At 52.2% G+C, this 22,755-nt stretch overlaps 1 protein-coding gene across 3 annotated transcripts in view; it reads right to left on the bottom strand.

Annotated features, from left to right (window-relative positions):
* Positions 1-1,594: 1,594 nt before the first annotated feature.
* The window catches only part of PADI3 (peptidyl arginine deiminase 3), a 30,968-nt gene continuing 9,807 nt past the window's right edge, over positions 1,595-22,755 (bottom strand). For 2 of the 3 annotated variants that reach the window (XM_036914408.2, XM_036914409.2), the window contains exons 3-16: positions 21,922-21,994; positions 18,642-18,703; positions 17,544-17,661; positions 16,468-16,593; positions 15,020-15,198; positions 14,701-14,804; positions 14,490-14,601; positions 12,632-12,739; positions 11,320-11,471; positions 9,923-10,067; positions 9,717-9,819; positions 7,049-7,128; positions 4,873-4,998; positions 1,595-2,880 (exon numbers count right to left, since the gene is read on the bottom strand). In XM_036914408.2, the coding sequence (XP_036770303.2) occupies positions 2,647-2,880; positions 4,873-4,998; positions 7,049-7,128; positions 9,717-9,819; positions 9,923-10,067; positions 11,320-11,471; positions 12,632-12,739; positions 14,490-14,601; positions 14,701-14,804; positions 15,020-15,198; positions 16,468-16,593; positions 17,544-17,661; positions 18,642-18,703; positions 21,922-21,994 (1,722 nt within the window). In that variant the 3' untranslated portion in view covers positions 1,595-2,646. The remainder of the gene's footprint in view (positions 2,881-4,872; positions 4,999-7,048; positions 7,129-9,716; positions 9,820-9,922; positions 10,068-11,319; positions 11,472-12,631; positions 12,740-14,489; positions 14,602-14,700; positions 14,805-15,019; positions 15,199-16,467; positions 16,594-17,543; positions 17,662-18,641; positions 18,704-21,921; positions 21,995-22,755) is intronic. The other variant, XM_057499789.1, reaches the window with a different exon arrangement.

Here is a 22,755-nt window from a genome sequence, read left to right as displayed (position 1 = left end):
CGGCTTGCTGCCTGCAGACTCGCTCTGAGTGGACGGGATTCTAGTGACTGACCTGCCACCGTGGGAATAAAGGTGGGTATAACCCTTTCACCCCAAGAACGTTCTACTATCATTTCTTTGGCCACATTGAATCCATAAGTGAACTCATCCGGGGCTGAAACCCATTGGCAAGACAATGTTCTAATCCCCAGGACCTATACTATGTTACATTCCATGGTAAGGGGGGGTCAATATGGCAGGTGGAATTAAGGTTGTCAATCAGCTACCCCAGAGATGGTAGATTATCCTGGCTTATTCAGGTGGGCCCAACGAAATCAGAAGTGGCTTTATAAGTAGAAGAAGCAGGCAGAAGAGAAATAGTCAGAGATGCTATGTTGCTGGTTTTGAGGATGGAAGAGGAGGCTACAAGCCAAGGAATGCAGGTGGCCTCTAGAAGATGGAAAAGACAAGAGAACAAATTCTCCCCTAGAGGCTCCAGAAGGAACACAGCCCTTCTGTCATCTTGACTTTAGCCCGTGAGACCCATTTCAGACTCCTGACCTCCAGAACTGTACGATAATAAATCTATGTTGTTTTAAGGTGCTAAGTTTGGTAATTTGTTACAGCGGCAGCCGGAAACAAATACACTGGCTGCATCCTTCACTGATGAACAGGTGAACACCATTGTCAGTGGCCCAAACAGGATTTATTTTGCTTCCTTTCTGCATTGGGTTAGGTTCCTGAGCCTGCCCAGTTGTCCCGCCCACACCAGTATAGAGCACAGGAGGCAAACTGGAAAGTGAGAAGCTTCCAGGGCTCTGCTGGATCCGCCCAGAGCCCTGCGGCCAGTCTGAGGGCATCTGGGGATGAGAAAAACCTGCTTGGAAACTCATCCCAGTTCCCCCAGTTTGAAGGACTTGCCTTCTAAAGAGTCCCGTTCCCCACCCCAAACCCTTTCAAAAAGTATGATGTGCTCGGCACCCTCTGTTGTCTCAGCTTCCTTTGGAGGTGGGCTTACTCTGATAAAATCTGGCCATAAGTGGAGCACTGGGAATCTAAGCGAACTGTGGTAAAGGGTGGGTATTGGGAGAAGGCTGTGGCATCTTCTCCAACCACCCAGAAGCAACCCAGCCCTGGGTCCAGCCTGAGTGTGCTTCTGTTTTACACCTCCAGAGAGAAGGGGGTGTTGAAAGGGCGAGGAGCAGAGGGTGTGATTTCCTGGGGCTCTGAAGCAAGCCCACCTGGCTTTTAATGGGCGCCCATGGGCAGAAAGGAGGAGGCTGCCTAAGGGCACCCAGCAGGCCTCCTGATGCTCCACACCCATTGCCTTCCCACATTGCCACACTCACCACGCAACCTTCCGACCACAGCCCAGGCCCTCGCCCTGCCACTCGGTCCTGGCAGCCTGGCATTCAACCCCTGGGCTTGGATTCATGCATCTGTATCACTGCAACTGTGTGGCAGCCCTAACTTACCCCGTGGCCAAGACAAAGCAACCTTGTCAGTCCCAAATCCTTCAAGGGCCAGGCAAATACTCAGCTGCAAGAAACTCCTCTGCTCTTGCTGTCGCGCCCCAATCCCAGAGAAAGGCTACAATTAGACTCCAAGCATCCATGCTTCTGAAGATTTATTAGCCAGTGATAGAAATACAGCTGGACCCAAACAGAACACATGTGAACTGACACACCTCTAGAGAAAACCACCCCCCTTCTCTCTCTCTCCCCCTGCACCAGAGTGGTTCATTCTGAGAGCTGTCCTGTTGTGAGCTGTCTCAGGGGATCTGGCCCCTCCAGGATAGGGAAACATTGACCAGAGGCAAACAGAACACCTAGGACCAATTCTGCCAGGGGACCCCTCTCCTGCAGAGAGAGGCCCCAGGGCCAGTGAAGCGCCCTATGCATTATGAAGGACGTTTTCACCCTGGCACCCACAGGCTTCCTAATCCCCAGGAATTCCCCCCAGATACTGTCATCTCCATGATTTTCCAGGCTTCCTGAATGTTAGATGAGGGGGCGTTTGTAAGGCTAAGGGGAACTATCATTCCTTCAATACACATCTAGAAGCACCTATTATGTGAAAGCTCATGCTGGGTACTGGGAGGGGTACAGAGTTTAACATCTGGTCGGGAGCTTGGCAGTTGAAATCATGTCCAACTTTGGTCTAAATGGGCCCCAGCTCCTTCCCTGAGGGTGAGGCTGTGGGTGGGTTCTCTCCTGGGTGGAGGAACTGGGCTTTCCGGGTGCTCCCCTGCAGAGAGAGAGGCACTCAGACCCCAGCAAGATTGCGGGTCTCCCCTCCACTAGGACACACAGACCAGGGTGGCAGACGATATGTATGATGTTTCTAGACCCCAAAATGAATTAGGCCTCAAATGGATGACTTGGGGGGTTTGAAGGGAGAACTTTGGAGCACCCCCTGGGTCATGTTGGTCCACATGAGAGGCCACAGGAAATGAGGTCTTTCTTCCTGGGAAGCCAGGAGGAATCAAGTCCAAAGGGAGGCATGAACACTTCCGGGGAAAAGGCTTCTGAGAGGGACGTCACCCTCCGTGTTCCATGTGGAATCTTGGGGTCTCCTGTTGCTTATTGTTTGGGGCCTGTCTCAGTCCCCATCACCCGACAGGCCAATGTCCCACCCCAGGGGGAGAGGGTGGTGGGTGGCTCGGGCTCAGGGCACCATGCACCACCACTTGAAGGAGAAGGGCTGCCGGCGCACGTTGGTGCCGCAGTGCACCTCCCCGTGCAGCATGTGGTATGGGGTGAAGTCGTCGATGAAGGTGCAGTGGAGGCCCAGCGGCTCCAGCAGGGACCGCACCTTCTCCTCCAGGCAGCAGCGGCCGTTGATGACGGGCCCGAAGGGCTTGGGGATGCCCAGGTGCTTGCCCAGCACCAGCATGTTCACCTGCAGAGACGCGGGGTCGCAGGTCAGGGGCAGGTCTTCATCATCAGCTCCCACCTGACACTGCAATGTGCCCAGCAGGGACTGCGTTTGTGTTTTGTGCAGCCTTGAAAACGGCTCTGCACCCTTCCCGGCAGGGGAAGAGGAGCTAGGCTGGCAAGGACTCTCCTGGCTCTGCGTTCCCATGGCAGCATCTGCAGCCTCATAGTGACACCTTATTTCTCTGGTGGCGACTGCCCTCCTTGGTGGATTGTGGCGGCCACCTTGTTTGTGCTAGGAATCCCGACCTCATATCTCCCCGCAGTCAGGGGATAAAGAGGCACGGAATCGCAATCATGGTCTAAATTAGTCATGGGATGAAAGTACTGCATAGAGAATACAGTCAATGGCTCTGTAACATGTGTCTACGTTGACTGTATCGGCCCTAGTGGGGTGAGCAGTTAATAATGCAGGTAACTGCCGAATCACTTGCTGTATACTTGAAACCAATATAATATTATAGATCAACTATACTTCATAAAAATATATGATATTAAAAAAAAGATTAAGAATGTATCAAAAAGAAAAAAAGAATCCCGACCTCCTAGGCAGGAGCTGATTGGACCAGAGTAGACATGTGACCCAAGCTGGACCTATCCGATTCTCTCTAGTATCTGAGGTTGACATCTGGGAGAGTCAAGTCAGATATGTCTGTACGTGGTCTGTATCTATATTTGTCCCCAGGGACAGCAGCGAAGCAAAGGAGGCCCAGATGGGGGCGGGAGGGCATGAGGGAATGAATGATGTAGACGAGAGATGGTTCCAGGCCCTCCTGACACGCCCACTGCAGCCATCCCTGCCCACAGCTTTCATGGCATTCTTCTGTTAAATCTCCCGTTCTGGCTGAGCCAGCCTGGGCAGCCCTGTTTCTTGCAAACACAAGAACCTGAACCCATGCACAAGCTTCTGGGGGCACATTCATAATGGCAAGGTTGCCTTACACATGCAGGAAGGAAGGCAAATGATGAGAGGCTTTGCAAGTGGGGTAATCAAGGAGGGCAAAAAGCCAGAATGGGGAAGGAAGGAAGGGGGATGAAGCAATGGCAGTGGGGACATTTCCCTGTAAGGCTCTGATGATGGGCAAGCTGAGTTCCTCTGGGGGATGGAGATGGAGGGGAAGGGGGTGTGGAGAGGAGCTGGGTGATCTACAGCAGCGCCACTCAAAGCATGGTTCGCAGCGGCATCAGCGCCACCTGGGCCAGAAAGGCATCAGGGTCTCAGCCCTCCCCCCAGACCTGCCTGCTGAATCAGAACCCCCCCACATCCCACCTCGGGTGAGGGGTCCCCAATCATCCAGGTGTTCCAGATGCAGCTCCAAGTTTTAGAAGCACCGGAAGAAAAGCCCTCAGGGCTCAATCAATGACCACTTCTTCCATGAAGCCTTCTTGGATCTCCAATCCTACCTCTCAGGCCGGAAGCGCTTCATGCCACCTCTCAACTGCCACGCCACTTTATTATACAAAGCAGATAGTTGGGGTGCATCCTCAGAGAGGTGAAGAGTTTTCCCCCCACACCAGATTAGTTTGGAAGCTCCCTGAGAACAGGGAGCGGACTTCATCATCTTTGTATCTCCAAACAGGGTGCCCTAAATATATGGGGGGTAGGTGAGTAGCTGCAAGCTGGGAGAAAGCAAGCAGAATGCGCAGCCGAGCTCCCAGCTGAGGATGTGTGATTCACACACACAGCCTCATGCAATCAGCCCGTCACTGCACATTTCCAGGGGGACCCTGGGAGGGGGAAGGGCTATTCCCTGACAGCCCTTGAGCCAGGGGCTTGGCCAATGAGCATCCCGTACTGACCATGATGGCCAGCCAACGGGAAGCCCTTCTGCTCGCTGCCACAGGATCCCCGGTTCTCTCTGCCACCCCCAGCAGCCATCACAATCCCAAACATGGCAGCGACCAGAGCCTTGGAGCCAAACTTAATGAAACCTTAAGTCGCAGATGGTGGTCTCACCAGGTCAGGGAAGAAGGCCACCGCCTTTCTCCTCTCCATCCTAAAGAGCTGGGGGACGTCCACGATGTCCTGCTCTGTCAGGCCCAGCTCCCGCTTCAGCACCTCGCGGTTCCAGTCGATGCAGCTCTGGGGGTGCAGAGTTGGGGAGCTGTGTGTGTTACGGGGATCCCAGTGTGTTGGGGTACTTGCCAGTGTGTCTTGAGGGGGTGCAAGAGGTCATGTCAAGTGTCCATGAGTCAACCCTCCACTTATACTTGTGCCCCTTCATCAAAATACACCCGCCCTGTGTCCCACCCCTCACAGAACTATCCCACTAGCTGGGCTCAAATGAGTGTTCCATCCTTGACCCTCTTCCCTTCCCGAGATCCTTCACTCCCTAGGGGATCTCCTGCAGTCTCATGGTTTAATACATCGTCTAGACACAGACAACTCCCAAATCTCTATCTCCCAGGCTGCTTTATACAGTCCACCCTGTCTCCCAAGATCAGACGTGCCCAGATCACCAACACCCCCCATCTTTCCTCGGCTGTCAACAGCCACATCACACAGGACGTGCCTGAAGACAAATCATTTCTACACTGCCCCTGACCTGCTCCTCCCCCAGGGTTCCTCAGTTCTGTAAATGTCACCACCGTTCATCCCACTGTTCAGAGCAAGAGCCCTGCTGTTGCTCTCGATGCCTCCTTCCCTCCCACTCCATGCCCATCATCAGCAAGTCCCACGGGCGCCTCTACAACCCGGCCCCACTCTGGCCTCTTCCCGCGCCCTCCACTGCTCCCACCTGACAGGCTGTCCCCTCCCGCCTGGTGGCTGCAGTGGCTTCCCGGCCAGTCTCGTTGCTTCTTCTGCCCTTGGCCCATGAGGCAGCCACAGTAAGGCTCCTCACAGACCTCCAGCCACGGGAGAGGACTTGACCAGGGGCCCGCCCTTGCTGCTGGGCTTTGGCCCTGAAACCCTTCCTGTGTTTGCGGCTGAGGTCTCACCACCCACCAGCTGCATGCATGGGTGAGACAATGATACTCAGGCGGACCTGTTTCTGGGAGACGGGGACCTCCTCTCACGGCTGACTTTGGCGGAGCCCCCACAGCTTTGCCGAAGCCGTCTTGCACAGCAAGGCAGTACGGGTTGCCTCCCCCCAGCCTTCCTTTCCTCTCCTGCCTCCTCCAACTCCCTTCCTCTTCCCTGGCACAGGCATTGCCCCTAATGGCACCCTTGCATGTTTTGTCCATCTTGGCACTTGCTTCTTGGATGACCCCGTGCTGGGTGCTTTTGCTCTTCCCACCCCACCGCAACCCTTTTCCTCGGTTCTGTGCCCTGGCAGGCTGGCCCTCAGGAATCAGGGGCTCCCAAGCCCTCTGGCTTCTGGGCAGGTTCAGCCAGTGGGGGCACTGGGAGGAGGTGGGGGCTGGTAGGAGAGCGCAGTGGGGGCATTTGTTCTGGCAGCATCCTCCCCACCAGGTCCCTGTGGTTCGGCTGCTCAGGTCACGGCTCCTGTCTCACAGCCTTTTTTTCATAATGACCTTGAAACCATAGGGACATAGGTTCCAGGACCAGGTCCCTTCCCTGATTCCTTCAGGCCTAGGGGTGTGACAGCGCCTGTCTTCCTGGCCTGGCATACTGGTGGCCCCTCATGAATTTCCTCAAATCCTGCCCGTGCCTTTGTAATTATTCTCCCAATTAACTTTCCTGCATTTATCCAGGGATTCCCTGCAAGGACCTAATGTCACCACTCTGCACCATCTGCTGTGAAATATCGATACATTCTCAACACAGCAGCAGAGAGATTATTTCAAAGCATTAAATCAAATCCTGCCAATGGCTTCAAATCTCACTCAGGGCCACAGCTAGAGTCCTAGCACTAATGCCCGACAAGTCCTTATGTGACCTGGCCTTTCCTCACACCACGTCAGCTCCTTGGTTCATTCTCGGATATTTCATTTCCTTTTGTTCTACCTCAGGGCCATCCTCTGTGCAGTTCCCTCTGCCTGGAATGCTTGTCCTCCTCACATACTCATGGCTGACGCCCATATCTCTTGGGTCAAAAGAGGGGGTTAGAGCCCCTCTGTCTGGGCCAGTTCCAGCTGAGCTTTTATGAACCATGAGCCTCTCAGACTTCCATCCCCATTTCTGTCCCCAGCCATGCCCACCTTCCACTCACAAGCCCAGGCCCTTGTACCTGCACAAACTTATTGTAGCTGATGAGGTTTTCATTGGAGAGAACCTGGTTGATGGAGATGGTGTTGACCTGCTCATTACCTGGGAAGGAGGAAGACCAAGACGTGAAGGGAAGGCAGGAACAATGATGGCAGTGAGGACCATCTGGTCGGGGAAGCTGCCAAGCAAAGGCCAAGTTCACAGCTACTGGCCTGCTGAGTCAGCAGCTCTCTGGCCTTTCTGGGCCCCGGGGAGGCACTACCCAGCAGAGCTCAGGCTGGTCACCGTGCAAGTCCACGCGTGTCAGGAGGGGGAGGGGCAGGTGGCCGCAGCGCTACTAACTTCAGACCTTCATCCGAGTGCTGGAAGTAGTGATGGGAAATTTACACCCCGCCCAGCACACTGGGTAATGATTCCGCTTCTTTTGGCTGGTGATGGTGGTGGGGCTGGGGCACCCACCTGTCCATCAGTGCCAGCCCCATAGGACATCTTTGGACCCTGTCCCTGCCCTGCAAGGGGTGACTGCATGGCAAAGGGGTCCTCTGCAGGCCTGCTTGCCTGCCTGCTTGATGGGGTGTCTGTGGAGACGGGCCTGGACAGGCAAGGGGAGGTTGGAGCCAACCACTCACATCCTTACAGCTACCGTTTATTAGGCCTCACTGTGCACTGACCCTGAGCTCAGCGCTCTAAGTTCACCACATTTAACCCACATGAAAGCCCACAAGGCATGCATTATTATTCCCACTTTATAGATGTGGACACTGAGGCTCAGAAAGGTAAAATGACTTGCCCAAGGTCTTAAAGCTGGGAAATGGAGAGCTTGTGATTCAAACCCAAGCCCAGTGCTCACAAAGGGCCTCAAGTTTGACCAAGGGAAAGGAGAGGGCTTCCTGGGCATACTTGCCCATCTGTAGGCCCAGCATCCCCTCCACCCCAGTTGGATTCACACAGCTGGGGTCCAGTTCTAGCTCCATGGCATTCTTGCTGAGACCTCTGGGCCAGTGACCTCCCAAGCTTCCCTGAGTTCTGGGTGTGATGGAGGCAAAGGGGATGAGACTAATCTCACAGGCTCCCTGACATCCAATGGGGTAATGGGCATAGGGCACAGAGCCTGAGGCTTGGCACACAGCAGGTGAGCAGTGGGGTGCGCTGGGCCACCATGGTCACTGCCCTGGGGCAGCTCCCAGGGCAGCATGGCGGCTGCGTGTGCCACAACAGCTGTGAATCCCTGCACTCTCCTTCCCAGCTGGGTGGTTGGAAAAACGGCTCAGCCTCTCCCTGGGCCTTGCTCACTGTCAGTTTGGTACTTCCAGGCAAGATGAAGGCCTTCTCCCCACCTGGTATATAAAATTTCGACTTGAGGAGTTTGGAGGTTGGGTCTGGGCTCAAAAGAGTTTATCAGGGCCCCTAAGGGAGCAGCGGGGCTGGGAGGACCTATTTCTTCCACTCGGCATCGGGGGCTCCAGAGTGGTCGGGATGGGATGACTGTAGGGAATGGGGAGAAAGAGTCGTGGGAAGTTCTACCTGTGAGCTTCTCAGTTCTGCAGAAGCTTCTCTCTCAGAGGTAGGTTTGGTCCAGGGCATTATTTACCTCCCATGAGGCCAAGAAAAATCCACAATCCCCCTGGCCAAAGGGTCTTTGCCCCGCAGCCCCGGGAGTCCTTGACGGAGGAAGGTTCCTCTAGGATTCATGCAGTCTTGGCGGGGATGGAATTTGAGCCTTTCTAGCAAGCCTGGGCACCCACTCCAGCCCCAGCCAGTGGTCCCTCTCAGGGTTCCTCATGACAAGATGAAAATGTGGAGCCCCTTGCTCAAAGAGCAGGAAAAAACACCATGAAAGGCACTAAAATATAAAGGTTTTCTTTCCTCAGCGCGTCTCCCTCCTGCCCTATCATGGTGGGTTTGCTGCTTGCTCTTTGATGTCACACTCCCTCAGGCACATGGACGCATGCATGCTAAGTGTAGACCCTTGCCATGCCTGGAGCCCTGCCTGGGAATTGGCATATGTGCATAGCCCACTGGATGCCAGGAATCCCAGCCCAAGAGCCCAGGACCCTCATCCAGCCAGACTTCTCCCCTTCCCACAGGCCCATCACCTAAAACTCTGGCAAATGTGGGTTTCGAGATCACACCAGGATGTGCTAGGTACCTGGCACATGCCCCACAGCAGTGCAGTCCAGGACAGGGATGACAGATGCCAGGCCCTACCCTGAGATGCTGAGGGGCATGGGCGCCCACCACTCCCCATGGCCAGCTTGCCCTGGAGGTAGAGGGCTGCAGTGTTGCCGGGCAGGGCTGGAGGGAGGCCTCCACGGGGGGCTGAGGCTCCAGGGGCAGAGGAGTGGACCAGTTCAAGGCAGTAACCACAGAGCACTGAAGCCCAAGCCATGGGACCTTCTGAGCAGAGGGCCCTGACCTACTGCGCTGGTCACGGGCCCACAAAGCTGGCCATGTGTCCATCTGTCCATGCTCTCCCCAAGCCCGTCATCCACCCTGCACCCCCTGCCAGCTCTGCCCCAGCCACGGCGGGGTGGCTGGTGGGTAAGGCGTGCAGTGGCAGGAGTGAGGGCCCCCAAATCCTGGGAGACATCCCTGCTCTCCAATGTGCCACCCCTCTCTCAAGCCACACTGTGTCTGGACTGAGGTGAGGGGCAGGAAAGCTGGGTGAGGGACACGGCACTGGTACCCACCAACGACCCCTTTGAACAGGAGGGCCCCGCCGTGGCCCTGCCGCCTCTTTTCCTGGAAGAGCTTGAAGCAGGCACCGGGGCTGGCCAGGAGCATCCGGAAGCCCTGTGTGGAGACACCAGACTCGGCTGAGCTCCCTGGCCTCAGCTTGGCCCCCTGGAGCTCATCCCCTGGATGCTGGGGACAGGCACGTCACCCAAGTCCTCACCTTCCCATCAGGAGCAGGGACGAAGCTCAGAAATTCATCCACGTGGCCTACAGCCAACCAGTCCACAAAGAGCTCCACGGGGGGCTGCACCCTCTGCGCATGGAGGAAGTCCCGCACCACCTGGGTGACCCTGCGGCCACTGGACCTGGGGCCCAAGGGGTTAAAAAAATGTTGCTTAACTAAAAAATAAAAGTTCTGCAATACCTGACTTTTCAAAACAAAAACAAAAACATGCCTTGCTTTTGTAAGCAAGAAAGACAATAAATATATCTGAAAATTCCATTCAGGGTGAGCTCTTGGGGAGGCTGATGCACGACAGTCAAGGACTTGCCAGGTCTTGCTATCCAGGCAAATTGTCAGAATCAGCCTCAGACCCATCCTCACATTTTCCCAGAGACTGACTTCACTACCATATGTCATCCCCTGAGGCCAGGGGTTTGTTCTTTGAGCTTAACTTACAGCTCTGACTGCAGCCTCGCCTTCCTGCACACCAGTGGGGAGAGAGGGGGACAAGACCATCCCAGAGGGCCCTCACAGCCCCACCACTTTATCCTTGTGAATTTGAACCCTCTTTTGTTTTGTCTTCTGGAAAAATATTTAATGGCATGCCCAAACATCCTCTTTCTGTGGAATCTTATTTTTGAGGGCAATGAATGGCCTCCAAAGCTTCTTGATTCACCTGTCATTTGACTACAAGTCTGTTCTAACTGCTTTGCTGAATTTGGTTGGCTCAATGTCCTGGCCTATTCCACAGCAGATAACCATCACCACATAATCCCTTTTCTTTTCCATTGTTATTCCTGTGTCACATGCTGAATAACAAATAATGGGTAACTGTGTGTGTGTGTGTGTGTGTGTGTGTGTGTGTGTGTGTGTGTGTGTTACTGCCATCTCACTTTTATGTCCTATACCTCCCTTCTCCTGCTCTCAGGAAAAGAGCTGATGTTAGTCATTTACATTATAGTATGAACAAGCTGATTTAAATGCAATTTCTCCCAGGATTGTTGAGACTTGAAGCTTTTTATTCTGTATCTATTAATTCGTATACTGCTATTAGTAACCTCTATTTCCTGAAGCAAAAGACCTAAGTCTAACCATAACTTTGCATTCTGTGTGACCTTTACCAGGTCACTCACCCTCTCTGGGCCCACTTGTGGAACGTAAGGGTTGGACTGAATGAGTTCTTAGGTCCCTGCTCACCCTGGCTTCTCATACTTCCCAAGGTAAGTGTGGACAGTGTCTGGTGAACAGCTCATCATCCCCTACCCCCGTCCCACCATCTCTAGGGCTACAATTCCATCACTCCTTTCTGGTTCTCATTCAGTAGAACAGCCCCTCACACTCCCAGCCACCATCACCACCCACCCCAGGAACACCTCTCCCTGCTCCTCTCTCACCCAGGCAGGTTGCCCCCAATGAGGATCCTCCCCAGGGGGTACTCTTTCCCATTGGCCACCACTGGGGGGCTGACCTCCAGGTTCCCAAAGGAGTCCAGGCCACTCACAGGGCTGTCTTGTGGTTCTCGAGTCACATAGCCAAAATCTGGACCCTGGTGGGGGAAACTGAATCAGGCCGGTGGGGGGTGCACACCAGGAAGAGCTTGGACCAACTAGCTGGGCCCTGAGCTTCTTAAAAACAGGGCAGGAGTGGCTGCCCATTCTTCAGATGGAAATAATGAGTCAAAGATGGGGATCTGATCTATTCAGTGTTTCATGCACACAGCTGGGAAGTACACAGCTCCTCTGGCCCTGCTGCCATATTAGGGCACGTTGTTCCCCATGGTCACAGGGAGACAGCAGAGAGGGCCCTGGCTGCACCTACACTCTCCATCCAACACGGAGCCTGAGACCATGGCCTCCCCCTCACTTCCTTTGTGGCCTTCCCGCCAAGTCCAGCCCACCAGCAGATTTCTGCTACTCTAGAGCAGCCCGTCCTTGGGGACCGAGAGGTTGGCGAAGGCTTTCTGAGCCTCAGTCTTTCAACTCTGGAGAAGGGGAAAGTTTCCCAGGGCCGCCTCTTAGAGAGAACTTAGGCAGCAGTGAAGGCCTGGTGAGAGCTCCAGCACCACTGTGATCCAGTTGGGGGCTGGAGGGACCTCCCATCCTTTATGGGACCAAGGGACTCTCCCCTCTTTCTTCAAGGAGGTCCTGGTCAGCAACCACCATATTCACAATTATCTTCATTACCAATAGTAATATCAGCTGATGGTGTCAGAGAAGACTGACAAATGCCCATGAGGCCAGAGCTATGTCATTTTTACTGATGAGGAAACTGAGGCTCAGAGACGGGAGGTCCCTCAGGCAAGGTCACACAGCATGTGCGTAATTGTTTGTTCTAATTCCAAAGCCTTTGTTCTTAACAGCTGCACTGTCTCACCTCCCTCATCTAGGCACCAGAGTTACTAAATAAAAATACAGGATGCCCAGTTACATTTGAATTTCAGATAAATAATAAACATATTTTTAGCATAAGTAATGTTCCATGCAACATTTGGGACATACTTATGCCCAAAGTTACTCATTGTTTATCTGAAATGCAAATGTAACCGGGCCTGTCCTGTATTTTATCTGGCAACCAGCACTCCTGTCCCTAGAGAATGGGTGCCCAGTGCTTCCCTCTGCATGCCACACCCCAGGGTGGACCTCAGGGTAATGTCCCTGGGGAGCATCCCTTGGCCCCAGGCCTGGGCTGCGAGCCTGGACCACTCACCAGTATTCTTTTGTAAGGGAAGTCCTGCAGCTCCCCATTCCTGGGGGAGTCGAAGACCACTGGGAAGGTCTTGTGTGGTGCCTGAACATAGCCCAGCTCCATCTCGTCCTGTGAACGAGAGACACCCAGCTGTGGACCGGCGGCAGCTTCCCCTGCCTGCTCGCACTCAGCACTTTGGGGAACACTATTCACAGGAGGTCTCTGCCCCTGGCCTGCTTTGCCCTAGTGGGCGACAAGGACAAGGGTCATGATGCTCACTGGGTGGACGAGGAGCTGGAGGCTCATAGGGCTGTACTTGACTAGAGCCACACAGCAAGACAGTCTGGGAATGAATGAGAAACGGACGTGACCGTGGCGGTGTCCCCGTGCTGGGTCCAGGCTGAGTGGACACAGAGAGCAGCTCGGGATGGCCTGAGTTGGGCAGATGGGCTTCTGGGCATCAGCGTGCACCTCTGGCTTCCATAGATGGTTATGAGGGGTTGACAGCTGGGCTGAGGGGACCTGAGGAGGTACAGACCTGCCTCTTTCTCAGACCTGTAAACACGTCCAGGTCAATCCTGATGCCTCTGGGCGTGGAGGCAAAGATGGTCCAGCATTGTGAACTACACATCCAAGAAGCTCCCTAGTATGTGCCTGGCTCTGATTCACACTCGTTATAAATATTACTCCCATTAATCCTTGTGACACACGTATGCAGAGGGACAGTTATCACCCCATGTTACAGATGAGGAAAGCGAAGAACAAGGGGGTCTAGCTATTTGTCCAAGTTCACAAAGCCAGTCAGTAGTGCAGCCAGGATCTGAACCCAGCCCATCTTCCTCCAGGGTCCTGCCCTGAACCACCTCATCGATGACCCTGTAGTCAAGAAAGCTCCTTAGCTTGTCATTCAAGGTCTCCCACCTCAAATCTTGCCCTTCACAGAACTTGGCCCTGACCAACAGGAGCATGAGACAGTCTTTCTCACGCCTCCCACCTCTGGGCCTTTGCACATGCTGGTCCTCGGCCAGGACCATCCCCTGAGTCCCAGCACACCCTTACCAGCTCTGGGCCCTGGGCATTTGCTCTCAAGTGCTCCTCAGGTGGGTAGTGACAGGGAGCTGTCAAGAAGACGAAATGACACTGTGCATGGCCCACAGTAAGCGCTCGATAAACAGTGGCAATCATTACCCACCCATTTGCCTAACCTGGCTCTGCTCAGAGGCCCTCCCACCTAGAGTGTTCACTTATCCCCCAGACAGGTGATGACACCCTCTTCCAAACCCTGCTGCACTTTGCTGGCACCTCTGCTACATCTTAGATTGTAGGAGTGGGGATTTTTGTCACAATAATTTACCATATCGGGGCTTCTCAGCTTCATCGCTATTGACATTTGGGGCCAGACAGTTCTTCCTTGTGGGGTCTGTCCTGTGCACTGTAGGATTCTTGATGGCATCCCTGAGCTCTGTCCACCAGAAGCCAGTAGCACCACCCTCCTCAGCATGACAGCCAAAAATATTTCCAGATACTACCAGGGGATAAACTCACTTTCCTTGAGAACCATAGGCCCAGGCCGCTGAGGCCAGGGCGTGCGTGTCCCGCACCTCTGCCATTTCCTCCAGGCCCAGCCCAGTGCCTAGCCCACACCATGGGTGTGAGTGGATGTTGAAGCTTGTGTCAGTGCGTGTCTGGGTCTCCAGAAATTCCGGGGCGGAGGGAAGCACTAGGTCTGGCATTAGAAAGAGCGGAGCCCTGGGGAGGACCCTGAGGCCCAGGTCCTCCAGGATCATCCCAGCAGCCTCCTTCCCGCTCCCTGGTGGGGGCAGACCAGCCTCTCCCTCGAGGACAGGGTCCCTCTGGGCTCTGCCGGTGGCCATGGTACCTGGATCCAGCGGTCATTGCGATTCTCGGTCTGCGGGCAGACTGTCAGCTTACAGCCAGCCTTCCGGGCCAGCTCCGCCACCGCGTCCACAAAGCACGTGTTGTTCCTCACCCTACAGACAAGCCCGGGGAGAGTGGCTCAGGAAAGAGCCGGGTCTAGGGGCCAGAGGGACCCCCTGGATGAGAAGGGCACCCAGTGCCCCCGGACTCACCGGCACACGTACACCTCCAGCGGTGGCAGGGTGCTGGGCGTCATGACCCAGGGCGCCACGCGGAACACCACCGTGTCCGTGAAGATGGGGGCCTCGGAGAAATCCTAGCAGGAAGGAGCGAAGGGGAAAGAGCACTGGCCTCGGAGTCCAGAGACCTGGGTGATTCAAGGACCATGCGGCCCCTGAGCAGCCACTTGCCTCTCTCAGTTTCTAGAGGTGCCAGCAGGATGGCAGAGAAATCTGAAGTCCCTCACACCAGTGGTGCCCATCTCTCCCAGGAGCAGAGCCCATCTCCCCACTGGGCCCTGGCCACCCCTACCTCATTGGAGTCATCCAGCAGGGTGACATGGAAGGAGATGAGCCCCGTGAAGCCGGCATCAGGGAAGGAGAGGCCCTCCACGAGGAAGCGCTCCTCGTCCCTGTGGGAGCGGGGCACCTCGTATGCCACCTTGTCCTGGCCCAGCACGTGCCTGTAGGCCTCACACGAGTCCTCGGGACCTGGGAAGGGAAGAAAAGGGTGGCCCTGACTCCCCAGGGGGCCCAGGGAGCAGGACGGATGGAGGAAGGGTTGTTTAACCTCACCGAAAAACGCAAGCCAGGTAACAGCCCCACCTTTCCCTTCCCACCAGCAAGGAGAGAAAAATGCTTGATAATCAGCAAAGGCAAGGCCAGGGGAAAGGGGCGTTCCTTCCTAAGACTGCCGTTCAGATGTTTTGGATGGCAGTTTGGGGGCATCTAACAAAGCCCTATTTACCGCTAGCCAGCAATTCCACTTCTGGGTACTTTTCTACAAAATATATGTACGAGGGTGTTCCTGGGTGTTTATTCATTCATTGAACAGATGTTGACCGAGCACCTCCCATGCACCTGCGAGGCATGGTTCTAGACGCAGGACGGCTGTGAGCAAGGCCCCTGCCCTCAAGGAACCTATAGTGCTGTCAAACCAAAACACTGAAAACAATCGTGTGTTCAGGGGACTGGAGAAATGACACACCTCTAGTTTAGAATAGAGTGAAGCAGAGCGATGTAAACACACAGAAAGATGTGTTGGATGTATAATTCCGTGAAAGAAAGTTTGGAGGGTAGAATATGTACACACCACACACACACATACACAAGAAGATTCATTTGTGCATATAGAAGATGGTCAGGAGAAACATGAAAAATCACTTTAAGGGTAAGGTTTGGGGTTAGAGATAATGTTCATATTTTACATATTTATATACTTCCGAATTATTTGACCTTTTAAAAATGAGCGTCTTATCACTTGTACACAAATGTATTTTTAAAAGGTGTTTTATATCCTTGTTTGTCCTGTGACAAGGGCGTTGTGGATTTGTAACGTGACAGCTGTTTTTCTGTTCTTTGTTTTTTTTTTCAGGAGATGCACAATGAATTATATAGGGACAATAGCCACGGTGTCTGGAAGGGATAGACGAAGCAACAGGGGCAGAATAGTAGTAACTATTGGATCTGAGTGGTTGGCATAATGGGGGTGCATTACACTGTTCTCTCTGCTTTTGTGCATGTTTGCAAGTTTAATAAAAATGTCTAAACATGCTTAAAATATATTTTTAAAATTCATTCATCCCACAAAATGACCTTGGACCATGTCTGTGCTGGGGATGCCAGCTGGCCAGTTTCAGAGCTGCCACATTTCACTGATCTTCCTCTGACCCCTGGACACCTGGAAGCCAAAGCAGAGCCTGCCTTCTGGCCCCGGGCGGGGAAACTGAGGCCCCCCTGGTGTGGGGTGCACGAACTCACCATAGGCGTGGAAGACCCGCGCCCGCTTGGCATCGTCGCTGGACGTGTGGAGGACAAGTCTGTGGTCATCAAAGAGGGCGGCAGGGCCTTGGGTCCGCAGGACCATGACTGACATGTCTTCCAGGTCTGTGGAGCCAGACAGTGGGTGACAACTCAGGAGGCCCTGGTGCTCAGCACCTCCTCCTCCTGCCTGCTGCCCTCCCAAGACACAGGCTGCCAACACCCCGGTCTCCGAGCTGCAGCTCTGCCCACCCTGCGAACCCGCTAGAAAGCATCAAGAGAAACCATGCAGACATCTGCCAGACTGTGGCATGGGGAGCCACTTCACACCCTCCCTGGGCTTCCATTTCCTCATCTGCCCAGAGAAACGAGCCAGTCTGGTGCCCGGCACATGGCAGGTGCTCAACAGAAGTGGGGACGAGAAGGCCACCTGGGCGGCACGCAGGGGACGTTCCAGTCTCAGCCCCGCATCACTGGCTGGTGACAATGGGCGAGCTCCTCACTCCCTGAGCCTCAGCGTTCCCACCTCTAAAACGAGGGACAATTGTGCCCACTTTCCGAGCAGCTGTGGGCGTCTCATTTGTGGAGCACCTGGCCCAGGCCGCAGGCTGGTGCGGCAGCATTTCTGTGTGGGTTGGGATGGATTTGACAGAATATGGAGCATTCCTGACCCGCAGGCCACAGGTGCCTGAAGAGGCGGCCAGATTCGGAGTTGGAATAGGAAGCCTTGGGTCTGCCGCAGGCTGGCTGACTCTGGGGACATTCTGACCTCTGGGCCGCAACCTCCACTTCTCTAAATTGGGGTGTGCTGCCCTTCCGCTTGGATTAAATGAGAATTTGGGGAAACAGCCCAGCACACAGTAGGTGCTCACATAATGTTAGCATCTGCTGCTCCCCTGGAGGGAGAGAAAGGTGAGTCAACTCACTTCCAGAGTTCTGCCCCAGCACGGCGCTGGGGGTGCTGGGGGATTTGAGCAACATCAGTGTGTCCAGGGGCTGGAATTCTGGCCCCAAGCTCTGCCTTCAGAGCCGCCGCATGGGTGGGAACCCCTGTGGGCTGCCATGACCCCCCTTACCTTGCAGGCAGTGCACATGCTGGTCATAGTTGTCCTGGTCACCACAGTTCAGATTGTCCCTATCACAGTTCACCAGCAGGATGGCTCCATACCCACCAGGCCCCCAGACCCACTGCCGCTGCCAACGACAAAACACAGCTGGCAATGGAGGCTCAGACCAGACCCGTGTTTTCCTCCCAGCAACCTCCTGGCCAGCCTCCTCACTGTCTCTTCCTTTTCCCCTTACCCTGTGAGGCTAGGTCCACTCTCATTGGAGCACCTCCTGCTCAAGAACCGGCAATGGCTCCCTACTGCCCCACCATCAAGTCCAAATCACATGGCTGTCTGTTGTAGCGGCCTGTGGTATGTCTCCAGCCAGTGTTTTCCTTCTCAACAGGCAACTTCCTGATTACAAGATCCCTCCCTCCCTCCAGGCCTTGGCTCCTCCTGTTCCCTCCACCTGGAATTCTTGCATCACTTTGGAGCCCAGCCCAAGTGGACCACAAGGGAGGTCTTCCTGGCTCATACAGCCCACCTTGGCCTTCCCTGGGCTCCAAATGCCCTAAGTGCCACCAACACTCAGCCCAAAGTTCTTCAACAGTTTCATACTTGGTAGATTTCTCTTTTAGCCTAGATCAGGGGCTCGGCACACTATGGCCCATGGGCCAAATCCAGCCCACTGCCTGATTTGTACGCAGTTTTATTCTAACTTGTTTTTAATAAAACAAGTTTCATTACAGTCATTCGTTTCCATACTAACGATAGCTCTTCCACATACAATGGCATTAGCCACAGCTGTAACAGGAACAGCATGGCTCACAAGGCCAATATATATACGATCAGACTCTTATAGAAAAATTTGCTGACCCTCAACAAGACTGCCAGTCCAAAAGGACTTCCTCCACAGAGTCCAGGGCGGGGCACGTGTGTGCTGGATAATTCTGGTGATGATTTTTTTCTCTTGGTGAAAGAAGACCGCCAGCCATGCCTGCTTCCCACTTGGCTCCCTTGACCCTGGCATCAGCTGGGAGGCTGGGGGATACCTATAATGGCCTCTCCCCTCTTAACCCAGCCTAGAGCAGCTCCAAACTCTGCCCTCCGCAAGGAGAAGCCCCCTACCTTGTCCACAAAGCTTGTGTTCTGCCTGCCTTCACAGTTCAGGTCACAATCCAGACTGATGTCTGCAAGGAAAAGGGTGGAGGGTAAGTCACTATGGGCTTCTCAGGAGCCCAGCACAGGCCTGCAGCCGCCACCTTTTAGCTTTGATCTCCTCTGAGGCTGGGCAAGTGGAAGGCATTTCCAAGAAGACATTGCCCAGAGGTGGGGACATCGGGAGCCTCCCTCCCTGGGCTGGGAAAAGAGGCCTTGGGGAGGAAGCAGGGTCAGAGCAAAGGCCCAGGTCAAATGCTGCCACCTCCAGGAAGCCCTCACTGAACCCTCCCTGCTTGATGTCTGGGGCACACCTTGCACTGAGCCCAGGTTGTCCTGGACATTCTTAGTCTGTCCGAAGTGGCCTCACCGCCCTGGGATGGCACAGTGAGCCTGGGCCTGAGTGTCAGACACACGTGGATGTGAACCAGACTCCCGGCGCCTACTGGCTGTGGGGCCTCCCTGAACTTCAGCTTATCTCACACTCGCCAAATCCCAGCCCTCATCCCGCCTTCTTAATGTTTCTCCCTAGAAAGTGGGGGAGATTTTATAACCCAAACGGAGCATGAGACAGATTTTTGAAATGACTTTTAAACATATGAAAATGTACTCAACCATCATGCAACAAGTGGATGAGTCTCACAAACATAATGTGGGGTGAAAGAAGCCCCACCCCAAAGAATATGCACAATATGATTCCACCCACCCACAGGAAATTCAAAGATAGGCAAAAATAGTCCACAATTGACCCTCGAACAATATGGGTTTGAATGGCATGGGTTCACGTATTTGTGGATTTTTTTCAATAAACACAGGTACTGAAAATATACTTTCTCTTCCTTATGATTTTTTTAATAACATTTTCTTTTCTCTAGCTCACTTTATTGTAAGAATACAGTATATAATACATATAATATACAAAATATGTGTTCATCATGGTTTACATTATGGTTAAAGCTTCAGATCAACAGCAGTCTGTTAATAGTTACATTTTTGGGGAGTCAAAAGTTATACACAGATTTTTGACTACACAGGACATTGGTGCCCCTAACCCCCACATTAAGTGTCAACTGTATATTATTTGGGTATGCATATGCAGGTGATAAAACCATAAAGGAAAGCAAGGAAATACTTATCCCACGATTGTGAGAACCTCTAGAGGAAGAGGGAGTTACAATCAGAGAAGAACATGTTGTGGGGGATACTTTGGGGTGTCAGTGATGTTCCAATTCTTGACCTGAGTGATGGCTGCTCGAGGGTTTGCTATTAACTATTAATCAATTAACTATTCATTGCTATCAATTAACTATTAATTAATTATCCATTATTAGCTATTCATTAACTATTTATACACACATACATACACATACACATATAAAATAAAACTTTATGCATTTTTTTGTGCATTTTCCAATGAACAAAGATTTGTGTGTTGTGTTGGGTCGGGAGGTGGGGGGGAAAGATACCCAACCTTAGTTTTAGCTAAAGGAAGACAAATTTAAGCAACGATGAGATACCAACCTCCCAGACTGGCAAAAATGGAGAAGGCAGATTATGCACGGTGTTGGCAAGGCACTCCCATATGCTGTTGGCAGGTGTAAAGTGGGACGGTCTTTTGGGAAAGTGATTTGACAATACCTATCAAATTTAAAATGTATACTCCCTATGCCTTAGTAGTTTTCCCTTCTAAAAATTCCTCCTTCAGATAAAGCGTAGTCAGCTCTCTTGCTAAGCACTCACCAAGTGCTGTATCAACGCAAACCCTACCCACGGTGCACGGAGCTCCCCAGGTCAACATTCTTGGCTGTACGAATTTAGTTTAACATTCTTTCATTTAGATTCTGATCACTGGGGCTTCCTCTTCTGTGGATTGCTTGTTCGTATTTTCTGCTCATTTTTGTTAACTTGGGAGGGTTTTGTTGTTGCTGTTGTTGATTGGGGTTCTCTGTAATCTATAGTCACTAAGTTAGCATTATACATTGAAAACTTCTTCTCCCAGTCCATAGTTGACTTTTCAATTGTCCTCTGTTGTACAAAAGTTTCATATTTTAACAGAGCCTAATTTATCAATCTTTCTCTTTATTATCTGTGCTTTTGCTTTGCCTTGTTACAGAGAAGGTCAGATACTGCCCTGAGGTTACAGAGACGTTCTCTTTTAAAAGCTTTAAAGTTTGATTTTTACCTTGAGATTTTTAACCCATCTGAAAATTGTTCTGAAGTATGGTACTAAGTAGGGCTAAGTTCGTTGATTCTCACATGATAACATGTTAGATGGCCTGTGTCCAGGTTTTCTATTTGTCCCATTGGTCTATGTTTAACCCTGCACTGATTTCACACTGCCCCCAGTACTATAGCTTAGAAGAAAAAATCTTGATATCTGGTACAATGACCTCCTCCACCTTGTTACTCCTCAAAATTGTGTTGGCTATTCTTGCCCTCTGCTCTTCCACATGAGTTTATGATCAGCTCTATAAAGTTCTACAAGAAGCTATGTTGGGATTTTGATGGGAATGTTGTTGAGTTTAGACTGTTTGATCCTGTCCCAGAGCTCTTGAATCTCTGTTCTGGTTTTTTGTTTATTTCACTCCTTTTTTTCTTTGTATTTCAGTTTAGGTAACTTCTATTGCCCTATCTTCAAGTTCACTGACTCTTCTTTCAGCCATAGCAACTCTGCCTATCAACCCATCAAAATAATTTCTGTTACCATGACTTTTTTTTCCTAGGATTTCCATTTGACTCCTTATAGTTTTCATCTCTGTTGAAATTCCCCATCTGTTCACTCATGTTATCTATCTTTTCCTTTAGAGCGTTTAACATATTAACCGTGGTTACTTACATTTCCTGTCTGATAGTTCCAACATCTGAGTCATCTTGCATGGAGTTTATATTTAAACTTGTGGAAAGTTGGCAAAAAAAATTCAAGTTGGAAAAAGCAAGGTCCAGTTTCATGTTCATAGTATGCTTCCATTTGCTTACAAAAGGGAGGAATATACAGGTATGCAAGTGTCTACTTGTATAAACACAGGATATCTTTAGAAGGATGCTGGGCTTGGGAAAGTGGAGGTCTTGAGCTGGAGGGAGGTTTACTTTTCAATGTAAACTCTTTAGTACCATTTGAATTTTTTTAATGTGAACTTCTTACTTTAAAAAATAAAACCAGTTGATTTGTATAAAGATCTCTATTCAGCATCATTCCCAACCACTCCCCATCCTGCCCTTGGCTGGGGTCCCAATAAGGCTCCCAACTTACCCACGCAGGTGAGGTAGAGCACCGCATAGGCCAGGGGCAGGGGCTCGCGGCTGGAGTGGTAGGAAATCTGAACCTGCAGAGAGATGGGCCCAGGTTTCAAGCCAGCTGAAGCCAAGAGCCCCCACCCCAAAAGACAGGTCTTGGGGGATCTGGTAAGGAGAAGAAGAGGTCTCAGGAACCTCTGTGCACTCAAGTTGAGTTTACCAACCCAGCTCTTCCTGTAGCCTTCTCTGTACCATTTATTTTTCCATGCTTCCATTGGCCCATCTGTAACACGGGAGCTATTCGTGAGGAATGTCTTGGAGACCTGGTCTCGTGCTGCTGACTACCGTGTGATTTCTGGCAAGCCCCTGCTTCCCTTTGGATCCCAGTTTCACCATTTATAAAATGAAGAGTTTGGCCTGGGCAGGTTTTAGGGACAGTCTCTTTTCTATGGAATTCAGGTAGGCCTGGACTTGAGACCAGCACCTCTGGTTTCTGTGACCTTAGCCAAGGTGCTTCACCTTTCTGAACTGTGTCAGTTTCTTCACCTACAAAACAGGGACCATAGAGGTCCCTACCTCAGAGGATTGTCCTACAGCTTAGAAACAATATGTGTAAAGGACTGATCCTGTAGGAAGTGCCCAAGAAATGCCAGCTGCTATGATTAGAGGACAGGGAGCACTGGGTAAGAGTTCATGCAGAGCCCTGGAGTCAGATGGCCTGGACTCGGATTCTGTGAATATCCTGAGAAAAGTTACTTATTCTCTCTGGGCCTCAGTGGCCTTAGCTGTGAAGTGGGGATAATAATAGTTCCTATCCCATTGGGTCAATACTAAGCTGTGGGAATTAAGA

The sequence above is a fragment of the Manis pentadactyla genome, chromosome 4 (genome assembly GCF_030020395.1).
Source record: "Manis pentadactyla isolate mManPen7 chromosome 4, mManPen7.hap1, whole genome shotgun sequence".
Classification (NCBI taxonomy): domain Eukaryota; kingdom Metazoa; phylum Chordata; class Mammalia; order Pholidota; family Manidae; genus Manis; species Manis pentadactyla.
This window is presented reverse-complemented; position numbering and strand designations above follow the sequence as displayed.